Here is a 19,761-nt window from a genome sequence, read left to right as displayed (position 1 = left end):
TGGCGACAACACTAATTATTATTACGGGCTATGAATAACATTTACCCTTGGGCTAGGGAGCATAAATAGGAGGAGCATATTGCGAGTCCCCTCCAAGGAAGTTTAATAGTAGTTTATTTATGTCCCTCAGCCCAAGGAAGTGTAGGTAGGAGTCCCTTAATAAAGGTGTACCTGTACCCCGTTCTGATCACCGCCTCTGCTAAACCATGCAAACATATATAATTCAGTATGCAAACCAGGATTGACAAATCAAGCAGCAATAATGGATGAGTAACGGGCTAGTTTGTCCTTTGGTGTTCGGATATACAGTTGGTAAGCTGAGCTCTTCCACCTGCCTAACATTTGAATTACTGAGTCCTGAATTCCTTGTGCAGCTGCGGTGGTGGCTGCTCCGATACGGAAGGAGTGTCCTGCGTATTGTGATGAGTCTATTCCTACTAGAGACAATGCCTCGCGGATCTTCAGAATGAAACGGGACTTTGTCAAGGGGCGGCCATCTGCGAACAGGAATAAGAAGCCCGGTCTGTTGCCTCTAATGGCTAAGTATGATAGTAGTGCCGCTACTGGGCAGAGAGAGTTGTGCGTACGCCCAATGACGATTTCCACGCCCTTTCGAAACGGGTCCGTTTTGGAGGCCTTGAGACGAAGCTTGACTAACTGAGGTGCTGAGATGTCATCCACCGTGACATCGGCAAAACCAAGATGCGACGAGGGGTCGAATGCTGATTCCGAAGGCAGCGTTATTTCGCCTGAGCGCATGAAGCCGAAAAAGCATGTAGTGACTGCCGCCCATAGCATGAAGGCGTCTGTTTCATGACTCCTAGCTTCGAAGAAGACCCGAAGCTTTTGGAGAATCTCGATTGTGATGGGGAGACGCTTTGGTGTCTCTCCTTTCTTATGGGCCTGTTCTCTCTTGATGCCTTTAACGACACATTCCAGTTTGGGAAAGGAGGAAATCATTGGTTCTGGGTAGTTGTGGGATAGTTGTAGTCGGCGGAGTGCCGAGAAGTAACATTTGATTGTTGTGTACGTAATGTTGTCTTTTGCTAGGAAGGAGGCAAAACGGCATAGGTGGGTTTCTTCTAAAGGTAATGGTTGAATGCTAATTTGTGTATAGAGTTTAATGTAGCGGGTTTGGGCTGAATTGTACGAGCGATGGGTAGCAGGTGCTATTGATTGGTGAAAATAGTGTTCCACTAATTAGCCAGGCCTAGGAATGTAATGCATGGTGTTGAGCCTTCGCTTTTGGATTCTTCCAGTGGCACGCCTAGGTTTTTGCATGTTGTTTTGATGATTGTTAAATTGTTACTGCATTGGGGGGAGTCCGGGGGGCCTACTGTGATATAATCGTCGAGGTAATGAAAAATAGGTTGCGCGCCATGTTGTTCAATGATCCATTGTAGCGCGTCCGCTATGACTGTAAAAATGAAAGGGGCTGATCTTAGGCCAAACGGCAAGACTTTGTCCACCAGGATTTCCCCGTCCCATTGCATTGCCAGTAAGTGTCGGTCGTCTGGGTGGACTGGTACCTTTCTATAGGCATGTTTGACATCAATTTTTGCCATGAGGGCCCCGGGAGGGAGTGCTAGGACCGCTTTTACTACTTGGTCGATTTTTACATATGAGATCGAGCAAAGTGATTTTTCGATTCCATCGTTGACGCTGTGACCCTCTGGTGAGGAGAGGTCTATGATTAGCTTCCATTTTCCCGGTTTTGATTTTTTGGGAATCTGTAACGGTGAGATGGGTGTGGGCAGTTTGCCGATTCGACCGGTTGCCTTTTCCCCTGACAGATATTCCGAGACTATTTGAGGATGGTCAAGAGCTGATCGCATGTTGGAGTGAGCTCCCTAGGCTAACCAAAGAAGGATTGAAACCTATTCTGAAGCCGTTGGCCAGCAATGACAAAGTTTGTAAACCCTTTATCTGGGTGAGAGTGTAGGCTCTGTGCCCATGCTGTAAGAGATAGTGGGGTCACGATGTCACAGAGGTGGGGTGGTAGCTTGCATGGGTGGGTGGCCTGCTGGCGAGATAGGGCTAGTAGTTGCTCAGTGTAGGGGTACATATCTGTGATGGGGGAGGGGTGGGTATGGCATAATATTTATTATTATTACCAACATTTTTTTAATTTTTTATATGTTATTATAATTATGATGATAATAATTATTTATTTGTCATGGGTACCTGTATATGTGTGTTATTATGCCTCGGTGCGCATGCGCAAGCGAGGTATACGGTAGTGTGTTTGTGTGACAGTGTCTGTGTGTCTGTGTGTCTGTGTAGACTGCTACAGCTGCTCAAGGATGAATCAAGTGCACGTAAGAGTTTCTATAGGCCTCCAGTCATGTTTACTCTGATTTTAATTCGTGGATTTGCAAAATACTAGCTATTGGTAGCTGCAAGAGTGAGAAGAGAGCTGCAAGGCTCTGCTATTATGCAGCCATTAATTTTAGACTTGAACTCCTGGCATCTATCGTTTTTAACAACAATTATGGTCGATCATTACCCACTCTCAGCATGCGATCATGTGTATAAAGCTATTAGTAGTGTTATGTTATGTAGCTTTGGCATCTCCACTGAGGCATCAGCAACTTCGGTGCTTTCATTTAACCATGCAAAAAGAAAAAAAAAATTTTTTTTTCATTTGAAATAATACGAAATACGAGATAAATGAGTGGTGGGAACACGATCAATTGGGTTTAAATACGACAAATGGCTATTTGAGTCACGATAGTTGGGGGTGGCCCTTTCACGTTATCCCCCTGCACGAGGGCCTTGGCAGCGAAGACACACATGTCTGTAATTGCATCTTGGTCCATACCTACAGTTCGTTCTGTTGAAGTTCATACAGATGGGTGCATTGGGGCGTTTTGAGTGCATTGGGTAAGGAGCAGCAGCTGGTCGTTTCTTCGGTGGGGCCCCGGTTTTTGCGTACGGACAGTCTGCTTGCAGGTGGTCCACTGAGTGACAATTTGCGCACCAGCTGTCCCGTATGAGGGTTTGGTTGTGGAACGACCTAGAATGAACCCCGTAGTCGATCAGTGACCAATCAGTTTTTGCATTGTCGGCTGCCTCCGACCGGAAGCTGTTGTCGTAAACTACCCAGGATGGCCAGCGGAACCGCTGGCTGAGGTAGGCGATGTTTTTCTGATACAGGAGAAGGGAAGTGGCCCTCTCCGGGTATTTTAAGATAAGTACTGCCGAGTACACTGAGAAACATTGCAGCCATGTTGGAAAATCCGGTATGAGTCGTTTAGTTGGTCTGACTATATACAGGTTGTGGCCGTCTAGGATCTTGTTGGCGGCTGGAGCACTGCCCTTGGCTGGAGGCATTTCCGCTAAGTCGACGAACTGGTCGGACAGGATCGTCTCAACCAATAATTTGTCCAGCGACGGTAGTCCTGGGGCCACTACCACCGTTTTGCGGATGGCCAGGGGGGGTGGCCGGGCTTACTCCAATGGAGGTCAGGGAGGCGGCTGATGGGACCTCACCAAAGGGTGTGCCCGAGGGACCTGAGGGGGGTTAGAGGTGGCACGTCTGTACGTGGTCGTACTTATTAGTAAAACCAGTAGGTTTTACATAGGATTGGCAGTGGGTTTGCCCGTGTTTAGCAATATTTCAATTATTTTGACTCATGTTCAAACTGTTCTATCTCTGCAGGGAAAGGCCACATCAAGAAACTGGCTGAACAGATAGTTTATTTAGCCTTTTCTCTCTTTGTATCTCTCATTTCATAATCCATAAACATTTTAATGAATGAATATTTTCATTTTAAAAATTGCACTATTTCAACGTTTCACCGCTCTTTGTCTGACTGACTAAGTAAGTAAGTAAGTAAGTAAGTAAGTAAGTAAGTAAGTAAGTTTCTTGCCCAGCATTTACTCCAAGTACAGCCATCTCCAGGACATTCTGCACAGGGTTTCCAAACGACTACAACCTGGATTACAAAGCGCTTCTTCAGATTTGCGATTGCTTCCACGAGGACCTCTCAGTCTCTATTTCTCTTACCTAGACAATTCCTCCATCTTTAATGACTCAGCAATTGCGTTGTGGCCAATAATAATAGATAGGCGTGGCTAATAAACCTTGCGCCTAAAATCAGTGCAGCAGTGCTTTTCCAGAGCCTGAGGTGTTCCTTTTCTTCACACTGTTCAGCTCTAGCTCCCTTTCTCTGACAGGCATGCTATATGCACTGGCTAGATATCATGCTCTTAAAATGGCTGTCATTTAATACTGATTCCCAAATTCAACATAATTATCAAGCAATAAATTATTACTCATTATACTATAATTATTAATCCAGAGATATTCGAGAAGATATCTGATTAGTCCTGTCTTCTCTTCTTGTACTGCCTCTTGACGTTCCACTTATGCATGTCATGATACGTAAACTGTACTGAAAAAGAAAGGGAATCCGACTAGAAAAACATTTGCAATGTGAAAAATTGCTAGGATTGGCCAGGGGAACCACAAAAAAGCGTGGGAACAAGAAATCAGACGAGAGCATAACTCCAATCCGTTACAACGTCATGAACATGTACAATACATAGTATATTAAATAATAGACTGTGTTCCAGATCCACCTATCAGCTTCCATCCACCACATCATTCCATGCAGTCACCAGTACGGTCCGTGCATGTTACTACGCATGGATGGACTGTGTACCTGTGCTCAACACTGCATGTATTAGGAACATCAATTCATCACAAATCATCATGATTATGTGCCCCACATTCTAAAATGGATGTATAATAAATATATATAGGGATTGGTCATCACTCCACCAGTAAAAATTGCGTGGCATATTGGCTGGGAAAACATGGGAAAACTACCAGTATACATGTGATTGACGTTGTAACGGATTGGAGTTATGCTCTCGTCTGATTTCTTGTTCCCACGCTTTTTTGTGGTTCCCCTGGCCAATCCTAGCAATTTTTCACATTGCAAATGTTTTTCTAGTCGGATGTATTTTGTATTTGGTATTCTGTGTGCACCCCAGACCCAGACCGCCCAGTCTGTTATTCCCCCAGACAGCTCAGTCTGTTCTGTGTTCACGGTCAATGCCCTATTGGGTCAATGCCGTATTCTGTGCTCATGGTCAATGCCCCAGACAGCCCAGTCTGTTCTGTGTTCACGGTCAATGCCGTATTCTGTGTTATGCCCCAGACAGCCCAGTCTGATCTGTGTTCACGGTCAATGCCCTAGTGGGTCAATGCCGTATTCTGTGTTATGCCCCAGACAGCCCAGTCTGTTCTGTGTTCACGGTCAATGCCCTATTGGGTCAATGCCGTATTCTGTGTTCACGGTCAATGCCCCAGGCAGCCCCATCTGTTCTGTGTTCACGGTCAATGCCCTATTGCTGTATTCTGTGTTCACGGTCAATGTCTCAGACCGCCCGGTCTATTCTTGGGTCAATGCTGTGTACTGTGTTCACGATCAGTGCCCCAGACCGTATGGTATGTTGAAGGTCGCCTGACCGTACCAAGCTATTTCGGGGGGGGGGGGTGACTGGAGAGGGGGGTCGGTGATTGACGGGACGCCATTGTCCCGCCAAGCACGTCGCCCCCACATGTATCACAGCCACTCGCCCCCACGGGAAGGTAATGAAGGGGTGCTTAATTACATTTACTAACCTGCGGTTGGGGCCATGGCGGATCGAACGGACGACATGATGCCGGGATCACAGTACTTAGGGCTCTGTTCACTGAGGCATCGATAATTAGCTGTATCGCCCTCTCTTGGTCCATGCCCTCCGAGCCAGTGCCAGTGCCCGTGCCAGTGCCGGGAATAGTGCCAGTGCTGGGGCCAGCGCCCGTGCCCGTGCCAGGGCCGGTGATGGGCATGGTGGTTGAGGTCATGGTGATGGGAGAGAAGTCAGCAGTTCAGATATCTGATATTTTGCCAGTAAGCCTGTACGGTTATTAAGCATATGGCAGAGCTAGAGCACGAGGCCAAGTAACACGCATGCGCTTGCCATGCATGTGATGTGTGCCTACGCTCCACCCCATTAACTCCGTTTAACAAACTTAAACTCTAATAGTTAGCTCTATATAAGGCACATCAAGACAAGGGAAGACTAGCAGCTAAACTGGACTAGCCAGTACTTGTAGAATGTAAAGCAGTGGTCGGAAAGGCTAAGCGGTGGTCGGAAAATATATAGTGGTGGTCGCAGCTTACCTAAACGACCACTGTAGGCAGAACCCTGATGTTACAGACATGTAACCTGCATGTTGGCCTGCATGTAACTTGCATGTTAACATGCATGTTATCGGGATACTTTTCGCAACATGCCTGTTATATGCATGTAACCAGCAAAATTGTTTTCACAGAAGTACATGTACAACATGCCTGTTACATGCATGAAATTTTATTGTTACATGCAATGCAGTGCAACGTACATGAATTAGTATGTATTCTATATAGCTAATTCTATATAGCTATAATAATTACAATAGACCATTATAAGTATAATCGCATGTTGTCCTATTATTCACTGTGATTCGTACAGTAATTAATCACGCATCAGTAATTGCACCAGTAATTGCATGTCGTCAAGGCAGGCCTTGACGACCGAACGTTCGAATAACGGCCGCGGCAAATTTTTGTACTGAAATTGCAGCTAAAAATGTCCTTAAAACTGCATTACAAACGATTAACAATCAATAGTATGGCTACTCGTGCAATAAGGAATTAATAAAAAGCACTGGCAAGGTTAATAGCACTCGGCTACGCCTCGTGCAATTAGTATCCTCGCCATTGCTTGTTACTCGTGCTATTAATTCCATATTGCACTCTTAGCCATACTATTAATTGCTAAAGCAAAATAATAACAAAAACGATTGTATATAATTATTATCACCACTATAACTATATGCGGTGGAAACTTAACGGCAATAATTAATTGAAGTATAATAATTTATATATTTAAGGATGGTTTCTTGGGAGCTCGGCAACATAGATTCCATTCTCAGTTTGTACTTTAATGCATTGGCCTGTAGTGCCCCCAGAGACCTGCATCATTATTATTTTAATTGGTTATACCTGAACCTACCCTGATTCCTCAGTCCTCATCACATGCGCTGCCTCAGCGTTTGTGATGTTGTCCTCTATTCCAAATGGTGATAGTGTGTAGGTGTTAACAATCATATAATGATAACAGAAAGTAGCATCTGTGCACACATCACAAGATTCTTCGCAACAGCTGACAAATTTCCGTATTACACCAACAGCTCGCCTTCCCTTGAAAAGAATTGTGAGAATTGAATCCTGAACGTTTGTACAGCTGTACAACACCTCAGACACGAGGAGTCGAGCATAAACAGCACATTTAGCCAATTGCAAAAGTTAGGGCTCCTTTCTGTAGAATGTCAACTTGAGCGAAGACAATTCCATGATTTTACCAAGAGTTTTACATGAGTTTTACATGGAGTTTTAGTGGTACATATAACTAGAGCACTAAAGTGCAAACCCTCGGTTGGTGACATGATTATAAAGAAACCAGAGGAGTGATATAATAAAGTGCATGTAGCATGTATGACTAACACAGCAACTCAAGAGCTAAACCGGACTGGAGGCATGCTGAAACATTTAAGAACATGAGTTTTAGTGGTACATGAAACGTGGACTGGGATCACAGGATCACAGCAAAGAAACCTGGAGTCTTAGAGAAGTATGGCTCCTGCCAGGCTGGAGGATAGGATCGGTCATCCAGAGTCAGCCAACAACCAGTCACAATTCTAGCTTTCTACTTTAGTGACCCTGTTCCATTGTTCCTGGTACGGGATCACTTCAGCTGCAAATACGTAGTCGCGTGTAGTTAGCTAGCTGCCAACGTGCAAGTTCAATTTTAGCTTTTGCTCGCTTTTATTCAACAAAGAAGCTTTAACATCAAATCTGCCACTATTAAAACTAACAACTTTTGTGTGAAGACTATTCATGCACAGCGCTGTGACATTCAGGTGAGTAGACTCATAATACACAAACAAACAAACCAACAGACTACTATACTTGTGGCTGCCCACACGCACCTCGGGTAATGAGACATACGTATACTATACTACTTTAGATCATGTTTGTCATAAATACTGCAATCTGATTGGTTAGATCGAGGAAATGTTCTATCCAATTTAGAAAATCATGTACTTCACTTAGAGATTTCTTTGCAACATTAAAAATCTGATCAAGATAAACCATATAATAAAAACAGAGTCTTGCAACAGTTCCCTCCAGAGTGTTTCTCCCTAGAAGCTTTGCAGAAAACCAATGAGCTCCGGGCTTTTTGAGTGGCTTCAGAAGAATGCATTATTTGGCCTATTTTCGGGACAGTGACTGTTGTACAACTTGAAGATACAAACGAAGCACCTAATGTATCAGGATTCTCCAAATTCGCGTGGTGTAGAACAACTTTAGGCTTCACTTTTCTCCCCTTGATACCACCTGGCCGATTCTTTGAAATGTCCTCGGTGTAGACTAAATGTGGTCGTTCTCCTGATCGCTCAACAAGCTCAATTTGACAAGGCTCAAATCGTAACTGTCTATGCTCGTCTCCACTTCTCAAAGCAAAATAGAGTCCCGTCATGAAAATCATCGTGTCAACAAGCGTCTGGGGACTAGAACAACCAAGCAAACCAGTGCTCCATAGAAGCTCTTCAATTGTCAGTGGTTCAGCTTGTCTCTTCTTCGATCCTAGTCCTTGTTTTTGCAGTCGTTTCGTCTCGGCATCTAGAAGTTAGCAATGCAGGGTCCTTGAAGAAGTCAATTGAAGGTTTCCCATTGATTCTCAAGTAGCGCTGAATTCCGCACAGTATGTGGTGAAGCGAGTTAGGAGGAAATTCGTTCCCATTCTTCTTTCAAACTTTGAGGACAAACTTGCAGAGGTAGTCTGCTATCTCTGTTGAGCTTAGCGTTTCAATTTCTGGTATAGGGATGCCATAATAAATTAGCCTACAATCGTTCCGAATTCCCATGCAACACTTGATGTCAATGAGTGTTTTCTTTGGTATTGTTTCCTTTCTTGCTTGTTCTACTTCTTTACTTGACTTTGGGAGAGCGAATTTTCTTGCTTTCTTTGCCACTGGAATAAGTAGGTTCTCACTGGCTGTGGAGGAGAGCAGATAGTCTACGAACTCAATCTTTCACCTATTATAATATGTGAATTGCTTTTATAATTATGTACATTGTATAGGATATGCATGCATGCATGTGAACACCGTAATACGTATACTCACCACTGACTGTGATTCAATTGCTTCTTTGGCATACTTGTATGATATTCTCAGTGTGGACTTTATTGTGGGAGCTTCATACGGGAAAGTACTGACAGTCCCACCACTATCAGTTCGTGTACTCTGTCCAGGATGCTCGCAGTATCGACACCCATAGGCCCCCCGCCCCGTTGAACTGCATGCAGTTATGAACCAAAGCTTTTGCTGGCAAATCAACACAACAGCAGATGGCATGTGCCGTTATTCGGAACGGATCCATTTCGGGCACTACTTTAAGCAGCACACCTGTGTAATTATATGCTGTCCAGTGATGGAGACTGTTATACAAAAAGGCGTTTTGTTGTACAATAAAGACTTTCTGCACTGCTGTTGGGAGCATTGTGAATGAAGGGGGCCGCTGAGGATGGTTTTTCACCCAGGACAGTAATGAAATTCTGTTACTTCTGGATAGCTACTGTCAGCATTTCCGGTGGTAAATTTCTCCAATGAGTATAGAGAGGATGGAATTTGAGCACCTGGCATAAAAATGATCCGTAGCAGGTCAGCTTTGGTTTGATTTGTGAAGTGTTGACGACACATAAAAGTTTGCAGTAGAGCATTGCTTGTGAGAGCAGAACAAGGAAACAAAAGACGTTGTTGACTATCCATCTCATCCTTATTTGGCTGGTTATCTGAGCTTAAATCTACATCATCAATCTCATCCAGAGTTGTTGAGGAGTCATCAAGTGCTTGTAAGAGTGAGAATGAACTGTCATCTATATTTTATTAGTCTCTTTCGGCATCTGAGTGTTTCTGCACTCTACTCAATTTGTTTTCCTTTAAAGCTATGACCTGGACAGTGGTTAAGCGACCAAGGAGCGAATTCTTTACTTGTTCCAAAAACTCCTTGCGTTGTTTCCGTAGATCTTTGCACTATACTTTCACCTTCTTACCTGTGTGGAACAAAGCCCTTGCTGCATTTGTCGCACAATACATGGTGATGCTTCTACTATACGTAATTAAAAATTATAATAAATGGTACTATATAGGTGGTTGTACAAATCGTGTTACTTACACTTGTGTGTTGAAAATATGATTTACACTAACACTAGCTCGATACTCCTCTCTATATCTCATGCAGAGCCATCTGAATTAGTCGCTCACACGACAGAGCTTATAGAGCTATAAGAAGTATCTGTCCACGTGTTTAATATAGAGCTGGGGACGGGATGGGGTGTTCCAAGTGAATATAATAATAGATAGAAGACAAGGAATCCGGTGTTATATGACATTTTGAATTTCAGTGTTGTAGTATAACAACTAATATTTATGACAACGTGTTATGACGGCACAAATACGTTTTGGCCATTACAGTTTTGATTATATCAGTCTTCGGTATGGGCTTCTTCAACCCTTCTGCATGGGTTGCCTTGTCTCACATACAGACGTATACGAATGTTTATCGACGGTAAGCTTCCTCCGCTTTGCAGCTGGGTGTTTCGTACTTGTTGGTGTTCCAGGAGGTTGTCGATTTAGGTTCTAACATCGAGTATAAACAACCGATTGCTAAGATTCCTTTCACGCATTATGAAATAGACACAATAATAATAATTGGCATAATTATTCCTAATGCATACTTCCGAACCAGAGCCTTAGCAACAACCTCACAATCCCTCATACATGGCCTACGCCAACAACATGCATGATGGATAACACGTTTTTTCTGTCTGCGTCATCAACATTCTTTGAGTCCAGATGCTGCTGAGTGGTTATTTTAAAGGACGGTAGATACCCTTCAATCTGTAGTATAACACGGTCCATGATCTATATATTAATTAACAACAGCGAGAATGAAGGACAGACGTGCATGGGTGGAGAAAACGGTCCACCAGAATACGGTCCACCATTCTGGACGTTAGAAGAACAGGAAGATCATTATTTTTTAAATAATATTGCTGAGTGACTAGAATGCGGTTGTAGTTACCACTGAACATACTGACGAAGACAATTTAGCACCCTAAAACAAAACATAATCATGAGATTGAATAGAGCTGCTAACACAATTATATGCAGTACTTCTATTCCATTGAGATCTGGACAGCAGCATGCATTATCGCCATCTCTTGATGGCTAAACCTCTCATACGGGGGGCCCTCCCTCAAATTTGTATTCAGGTACTAGTTGGCTGTCAATTTTACAAGGTATTGAAATAACATTCTTTTTTTGCAAAAATGTCTAGTTACTTTTCTTATATTTCCCCCCTCTACTTTAAAATCCTGTGTGACACCCTGCCTGGGATAATTATTAAACTGTCGCTGTCAACTTTACAATGCACGTTGCACCTTTGTGTTTGGATTATGTCAGATAGTTTGTGTGAGCAGAGTCAAATGTAAAAGACAGTGCAGATCGACTTGCATTCATGAAGCATGGCAAGGTTCCTGAGCCCTGCCTACTCACCGCTAGGTCCAGTTGCACTGTAATGCTAGTCAAAAAACACTGTGCAGGTGCATGTTTGTTGTGTAAGAATAAAAATGACATCAGTGTGTCTCCATGCAGCATCGCTTTCTCCTTTGGATTTGTTTGACACAATCATATTTTTCTGATCATGAATGCATAATTATGCCTATATAATAGATAGTTGCTAGGTAATGATGATGTAGCCTCGATCCCAGCCCCTCTCACCAGAGGGCCTGGTATTCACTGTTTGCGAGTGGGTGTATTCAGTAAATTTCTTAGTAAAACTGTTTGTAATTTATCAATAATTCTTAGCATGCACGGGATAAACCACGAAACCACGGTGCCCATGTACGGTCACCACATGGCCACACAGCTAGCTTCATCTGCTAGTATACAGTGGTCAAGGATGGCTTTACTGATGGCTTCATGCCGCTTTTGTAGTACTTCACTGGATGCTAAGAAAAGATGTTCTCTGTTCAACAAGGATGCTGTAGTGTAGAAACTTCCTGATAGGTTTAGCAGCTTTGTTCAGCTCCCAGTCTCAGAGACTGATGGCCTTTCCCTATACTGCTGTAGAAAGTGTCTAGGGACACTGCATAGGGTTGAAAAGATGACTGAGGAGATGAGGTCTCTTGTATATCAGCTATGGCATTGCAACTAGATCTAGTTCTCTCACTGGTAGCCCAACAGCAAGAGAAAACTCAAGAAAGAGAATCAAGGACACCAGCGGCCATGGAGCTTCGCCACACACAACACAAGCTCGTCCAGTAGCTAAGCGTGCCTTAGGTAACCTTGGTAACCTTGGTAGAAGACTGACGTTCTCCTCGCTAGGTAAAGTTAGTGCTGATCACATGATCTCCAGCCAATCAGCTTATCTGAAAGTGGTCAGGTGACCATGGATTAAATAACTTAATCCACACTTAATAACTTAATCCACACTTAAGTGTGCTTTAAGTTGGTTTGTTAATGCACACTTTTTCAAACAATCATGATGCAAGCATATTGAATAATAATTATGTACACAATAAAGCTATTATTACTTAGAAAGTTGAATGTTAAAGGTGCAATTGGTTAACCCTTTAACCGCCACGGGCCACGATCGTGGCCTGCAATAGTGACTTCTTTGCGAAATTCTAATTCTGCGATTCTTAGGAAGTAGCTCAAACTACGCACATCCCTGTATACAGGAAGAGCTGTAGAATCACGTGCAATTTAGTCTAGAAATTTCCAAGCCACGTTGCTATGTTAAAATTTCATTAGCATCTTACCGCACGAAGTTTATAGCTATGGCTAGGTTGTTTACTTGTGCCGATGTGCTTGAACAGCTTGAGGACAGCAATGGCGATGTCTCCTCTGGTGATGACAGTGCCTATGAAGGAGAGGGGATAGTAGGATACCTCCCAAAGGCTACCAGCTTTATGCCAGACGCTGATGAACTGTCATGGGACTGAGGACATGCATGACATGGACCTAGACGCTAGCGCTATGGACCAGGACGGTGAAAGACCAGGAGAGGGCTCACTGTGTGACTCTGGCAAGTAGTATAGTATAGCTAGAATATCAGTAGTGAGTATAGTATAGCTAAAATAGAATTAGCAGTAATGAACAGTCTATGTGAGCTTGTAAATTTCATAGATCGTTCACCGATATAGTAAAATACATGTATGTATTGTACTTCAAATGGATATATCTTAGCACTGTTACATTCATATGATGTGAAAATCAAGCTTAGTCAAGCCTTTATACCATATGATAGGCTGATCCATAAAAAAAATTTTTTGGATTTTATCTCACCGCTGGCCGAGCATTTAAAATGATAAAAACGGGTGAGCGTAATAACCGTGGTTGTTATGGCAACACATGTTGCACCATTTTATTCCTTGTTGTATGGGCATTCTATTGGTATATGGTTGCTAGGCATTTTATTGCTCTGGAAACCCGATAGAGAATTTACAGACATTTCACTTCACTGTTAATTAAGAATCCGACGGTTAAAGGGTTAAAGAAGAGGTTTTAAACAAAGATTTGAAATCATCTGTCCTGGGTTTCTTGGGTTTCTTCTTTAATGGAATGAGAATGAAATCATCATCCTCATCGTCCTCATTCTTTACAGATGGAGTTTTCTCTAATTTATGGATATTCTCTTTGCCTTCTAGTTTGGGAAGCAGGGCCATTGACACCTCATATTGTTGATCTGAACCAGTTCTTTTGTATTTGTGTAGAGCCTCAAGAGAGCAATGGCCAGTTCGCTCTTTAATCAGTTGATCACTGAAATGATGGTGGTAGAGTGTGGTTGCACACGTGACCTTTCCTGAATGGCCACCCTTAACACCAGCTGCTTTACACATTTCTGGAATGATCTGCGATAATTTGTTCTTTCCAACTGGTTGTTTGCCAAATCTAGGAACTCCAGAACCGTCATCAGGAAGTGGTCTGCAATAGAAAAAATCACACTCTTTCGGCAGATACAGAAGGTATTTAACAAAGATATTCACAACACAATGATCGGGATCAGTTGTATCTTCATATTGGCGTATTATTTTATTGTCAACTTTGATATGTTTGAGTCCACCCCTATTCGACTTGTTTCCGAAATCAACATATTCGAGATAAACACGACCTTTTCATCAACTTTCTTGAAAAACTGTGTACGCTTCAGATTGCGATGTTCGTCGTAGCTACGCAGACCAAAAATCTTGCAATTATAGTAGTAAACAGTGTTAAGCGAGGCCTTGCCATTATGTGCACCAAATTGCCCACTAGACCATAGCATTGCTTCTTCATCCGGGGAAATAGGTTCGGCTTGTTTCGAAGATGTCCCCAAGCCAGATCCATGTAATCTTTTCATTTCAGCATCGAGGGTGCTTCGAAAATTTCCAAATATTTCATCAGTTGAACATAGTGGATTGATATCATAGCGTTCATTTTGGTTATAAAATCTTTTGAAGCAGCAAACCATAGCGGATTTCGGTGGATACTCATCGCCATTATGTTTGCGAACCTCAAGCACAAATTTTCCCATCCAGTACGCTAGATTACCTGGAGGCATATCCAGTAGGGGCGTTGTTGGTAAAACTCGAGACACAACTCCAACATCACCAGGGGTAATCACTCGAGAGCATGCCCAGTCAGTCCAAGCTTTAATCCCCCAATCAGTAGTTGCTTTCGTCTTGCCAGGGACAGCTTTTGATCGTCTTTCCTTCTGTTTCTGGTCACTTACTGGATCTGCAAACCTACTCGAACTCGCCATAATAACGTACAGCTAGCAACTGATTTAAAAGTATAGCTGGATAAACAGGTACAAAACTGGTTTAACAAGCACCACGAGGCTAGAGCTCACGTGACAGCACTAAATCCTTTAGAACACACCTAGCCAAGTCACGTGTTTTAATCTGGTGCACTCGGATGGCCTCTCGGTTACGTAATGCACTCGGCTGCGCCTCGAGCACCACGTTAACCTCGAGGCCATCCAGATTAAAACACTTAATCTTGGCTAGGTGTGTTCTAAATAATACTTAAAATACATTCAATGCACAAACTACTTGAATAATTATGTGAATATTACTAATAGATACACCGTGTTCTAGTTCAGCTCATTTGACAAACGTTCCATCACATGGAGCCAATGTTCCTGCAGCGGGTAAGTGCAAATAGATGAAAGTTTACACACATGACTGAACATAAATTGTATCATAGAGGTAGAGCTAGAGAAAACAACCTGTGTTTATGGCGTCCAAGTGATGGTAATTAAGCGATAATTAAATTTAATTAAATACCTATAATATACAATGCAGATGACAGTAAACTCACCAGTTAGAGCGTCCTCCCTGTCCTTCACTAGTCATGTGGATAGTATTCAACCAGTCTCCGTTTTTCGAAAGGTCACATCAGTCCGGCTGGAGACATTTTCTTGGGATTGGTTTATTAAAGAGTTGAAGACAGTTTGTCCAATTCTTTTTCAGATATTGGAGACAGTTGTGACGTATTCAGACCACCGTAACTCTCGGAGGAAGGGAGCGGCACATCATCCAGGCATGTGTTTGGCAGCAGCAATTCTATTCAAGGAATGAAACACAAATGGTCGGTGTTCAGTCACTCCTTTCGCTAGTTTTAACTCCCGAGTCGCCAAGAATGTGAGCTTCCAGACCTAATTAAACAGGTCAATTATTAATGTACAGTACCTATACGCTGTACTGAATTAAAAGTAATATTGATACACTTACAAATGATACACCACACATGCACAATCACAATTACAAAGGTGTACCTGAGACTGAACCATCTGAATGTTTGCATCAGCTATCCAGCAAAGCTTAGCTTGGTGGTCGAGATCAGCAAACGTCACAGGGAGCCCTTAGAGCGCTGGATCGAGAGTGGAGAAGACTTCAAGTTCGTTGGTGACAACGTAGCAAAGAGGAAAGTAGTACGTGACATCCGCTCAGACCATCATAGTCACCTCGTTCAGATGTATAGCATACTAGCTGTCAAAAGCAGAGTTATTCACCCACCGTCTCCAACTGACTTTTCACCTCCTAAGGTTACATCTGTGAGCACTGACCAGTGTGTACCTACAGAGGATGACGTACAAAGCATCAAACAAAATTTAATAGTTCTTGTAAGCAGAACGGTTTGCAAGTACATCAAGTGTCTGCAGAAGTACGCGCCTAGTGTGTGCTCCCATATAGCACACGCACACAGCAAGGAAATGGCTACAAAGTCTGAAGCGATCGTACTGGATGTACTTCACACGAACGAGACGAAGGGGGCTGATATGATCGATATTATGAGGGAAATGCATGATTACCTTGGTGACAGCTCCAAGATAAGACCATCTGGTGGAGACTACTTGACTGTTGAAAGACAGCGGTGCAGCCAGCAACATTTGATGGACTCCGACACACAGAGAGGCAGACTGGGTGCCGTGTGCAGAAGACTGGCATTGTTTGATGAATATCCTAATGGTAAGAAACAATACGAAAAGATATTTCTACAAATGTATTTACAGTACACTAGAAATCAAAAGGCTACAAAAAAGCATGTAATTAACTGGCTCACAGACATGTCACACGTACACTATTTTTTAATCTACCCAGTGCACTGAAATCGAAGTACAAGTTGGCTACGAAATGTAATTAAGTGCTAGCATCACACAAACACACATGATTAAAATGTGGTACCCTTTTGTGTAGAATGTCTGGAAACATCTGTTTTCGACAAGCTCAAGAGACCATGGCACACTGACTCATCTTCTGACGCAACTCCGACGGCTCCCAGAGGCAAGAGTACCCAAGGATAACATGCACGCATGTCAGGATTCCAGTCTCATCATCTACGATGGGCATATCGTGGCTAAAGCATTGGAAGTGCTTGGCCTTGAAAGTCCCGACGACTCTCTGCCACAATCGACCACCGTCGATTTGAAACAAAACAATTGGCCACAACGATAGTCGATAATTGTATCTGAAGCCATTCTAGGCGAGACGGTTGAGGAATCAGGTGATGGTGTATACAACTACAGCCGTGTTCTTTGTCACTACATGGCCGAATTCCTTGATGGCTGGAGTGATGGAGAGAGAGTGCTGAGATGCTGGAAAGTGTTCTTAATGCATTTTTACGCTGACAGACGTACCAAATATGCTTTTGAGGCACTTCGTTTGCACTCCCTCCACATGTTGTAAGTCAAATTACGTGGGATCGTTTCGTAAACACACACGGGGGCAACGGTCACAACATTCCATGTGACCTACATAATGAACATAATTTTATTAATAGTCTCTTCAAAGATATCGTTGGTAATATGGGTTCGAATTTTACTCAAGAGGGCAGCACGGGCCGTGTGCAAACCGTTACGACAGCCAGACAAATATCCATCCACAGGGAACGGCACATGCTCGCAAATCCAATGACAATGACCTAAACACGGTTGTCAAGGTAGTGATGGAATCCAAAGAACTGTAGAAAAGACGGTATATACTTTCCTTCACTAATGTCACTGCCAACAGCCTGATACTTCTTGTCCACACCCTTGTTACCAGAGAGAATGGCAGCAGGCACGCCAACACTCTGAAGAAGGCTGACTTGGTTCACCATCAGAGATACAAGAGGACTAATCACCAGCACAACACTACGCTCAGATGGGGGAGCAGAGACTCTACCAAGCTTCACATCAAACAAGAAGGGTAACGCCTGGAAACAGATAGACTTGCCATAGCCTGTAGGTACCCACAGAAATACGTCGCTCCCATCATACAAGTACTTCAGCGCCTCGAGCTGCTTGTCCTTTAGGACCAGATCCGGCTTTCCAACACAGGAGAGAGCGTGAGCAAGAGCAGACTAGAAAGTAGCCATCACAATAAAACTAGAATTCTTGTGTAATGACATCATTATAAATATACAATCATGTTATACAAAACCAAACACGGAATAAAATAATTATACTGACTAATTTACTAAGATATCTCGATCCCCAAGATTCTTGGGGCAACTGACGCATGCGCAGACAATGTATACCAGGCCGTCTTTCTCAATTGAGAGCGGCCTGGAATCGAGGCTAATGATGATGGTGTCATGGTACCCTCAGGGTCTAGTTACAAGTGATTTTAAATGCATGGTTCATGATATTTTAAAGATGTTTTTTTGTTTTAAGGGAAAGCAGTTAGTGTTAAACTTATTGTCAGTAATGTCTTATCAAAACTATAAATATGATAGCCCAATAACAGCCAGCACAGCAGCTCGAAGCAATCAATGCTGCATGGTTGAGATAGCTATCACTCGAGAACAAGTGCGTGATACAATGCAGTGCTAATTATAAGGATTTAGAATCGAAAGGACATAATGTCCTACCATATACTCTGATCGATGGCCTGACATATAGGTGTGTAGCCATCCATCAAAATGCTTACAATTTTTTCCTTGAGTGACTCAACAAGATGGTTCTTCTATGCTGCTTGGCACCAGAGGAGGAGGTAGGACACGCATCATGTACGTACGTGCGCTAACAATCCAGGTTTAACCACAAAGATTTAGACCAGGATTTGTCATGAAAAGTGAGGATCTTCAAGTAGCCAAAACAGCAGCAATCCCATGGTAATTTTCTCTAAAATCTTAGCTATCATGTAGTGAAAGGATACTACTAACTATCAAACCTAGTGGTTACATAAGCTACTACGGAGAGCAGTCTAGGGAGGTTTAACTCAGGTTGGTTGCCATCTTCCATCACAGTTTACAATATTCAAGTTTACTAGAAGGTGATGTGAGCTTGCTAGAGAGTAGATCTACCACAGGCACCATAGCTACACTGAAATGTAAGGAAAGGTTAAAGGTCAAGAGCATAACGAAAACATTGTATGCCACACATTCCATTGCCATGTGACTGGTGACACACTTCCCACCTCCTCTGGAGTCCATCATTTCTGTTTTCACGTTTCAAAAGTAGCAATACTAACTAGATTCCTGCTCCTTCTAGCCTTCAGATATACGGAACTAGTACTAGCACTAAATATTGACCGGGCACATGGCAAATTGACCGGTCACGTGCACTAAATGATCGGTAAAGGGCCGACTGCCGACCATTATAACAATGTATTCATCATCTTGTTGAATCTGAACATTATTTTATTTTCTGTCACAACCGAACATACACCAGTGCCAACTGCACAAAGTGGAGATGGACGATTTAATTTGCTCTAGCATGTGTATATAGTTCTAATTATTAGAGTAAAACGAGTGGTGCAAGCTGCGCTATAATGCCATATTTTATGTTCCTCCAGAAGAGGTAATTTGTATAATGTTATGACAATTATTAATTAAAGAGGAAACTATTTATCTGATAGAAGTTAGCATCTTGAATATTTTTGAGATGATGACAATGATAGTTGGTTCCATAATCAGTATCAGGGGGCACGTCATCATATGCGGACTCTTTCTCAGAAAGTTTCTGCCTCCGGCACAAGTTTATCTCTTGCTGCTCTTTTGTGATGCTGGTGGTCTCTTTTTGTGTGGCATTCCTAATAAAAGCAGTTCTACATTAAGACCATTGTTTCTTATGAATATGAAAGCATAACAGACCAGACTTTACAGCGTATAGTGAACAACTGGAG

The 19,761-nt window shown here is 42.8% G+C and overlaps 2 protein-coding genes and 1 long non-coding RNA gene across 4 annotated transcripts in view; all 3 read right to left on the bottom strand.

Annotated features, from left to right (window-relative positions):
* Positions 1 to 249: 249 nt before the first annotated feature.
* On the bottom strand, positions 250 to 3,333 carry LOC135345479 (uncharacterized). Its single transcript, XM_064542898.1, has 2 exons — positions 2,826 to 3,333; positions 250 to 1,196 (listed from the first exon to the last, which is right to left on the bottom strand). The coding sequence occupies exons 1-2, from the start codon at positions 3,331 to 3,333 to the stop codon at positions 250 to 252; spliced, it is 1,455 nt and encodes a 484-aa protein (XP_064398968.1).
* A 10,320-nt stretch (positions 3,334 to 13,653) lies between these two features.
* LOC135345477 (uncharacterized) overlaps positions 13,654 to 19,761 on the bottom strand; it is a 64,286-nt gene continuing 58,178 nt past the window's right edge. Inside the window, exon 8 of the mRNA XM_064542897.1 lies at positions 13,654 to 13,715. Coding sequence (XP_064398967.1) covers positions 13,654 to 13,715 — 62 coding nt within the window. The remainder of the gene's footprint in view (positions 13,716 to 19,761) is intronic.
* Positions 14,997 to 19,496, bottom strand: LOC135345725 (uncharacterized). Of its 2 annotated transcripts, XR_010397849.1 has the most exons (5): positions 16,840 to 19,496; positions 16,467 to 16,617; positions 15,930 to 16,230; positions 15,473 to 15,809; positions 14,997 to 15,293 (listed from the first exon to the last, which is right to left on the bottom strand). It is a non-coding gene; the product is annotated as an uncharacterized LOC135345725 (long non-coding RNA). The 2 variants fall into 2 exon arrangements; XR_010397848.1 differs by having other exon boundaries at positions 16,467 to 19,496.

This window comes from Halichondria panicea, chromosome 12 (assembly GCF_963675165.1).
Source record: "Halichondria panicea chromosome 12, odHalPani1.1, whole genome shotgun sequence".
In the NCBI taxonomy this organism is placed as follows: domain Eukaryota; kingdom Metazoa; phylum Porifera; class Demospongiae; order Suberitida; family Halichondriidae; genus Halichondria; species Halichondria panicea.
The sequence above is the reverse complement of the archived record's forward strand: the minus strand, read 5'-3'. Positions and strand labels throughout refer to the sequence as shown.

Coding starts and splice junctions, on each gene's coding strand:
- LOC135345479 (XM_064542898.1), bottom strand. CDS start 3,333: ATGCCTCCAGCCAAGGGCAGTGCTCCAGCCGCCAACAAGATCCTAGAC. Junction 1,197..2,825: donor GAACTTCAACAGAACGAACT/GTAGGTATGGAC, acceptor CTGGCTAATTAG/TGGAACACTATTTTCACCAA.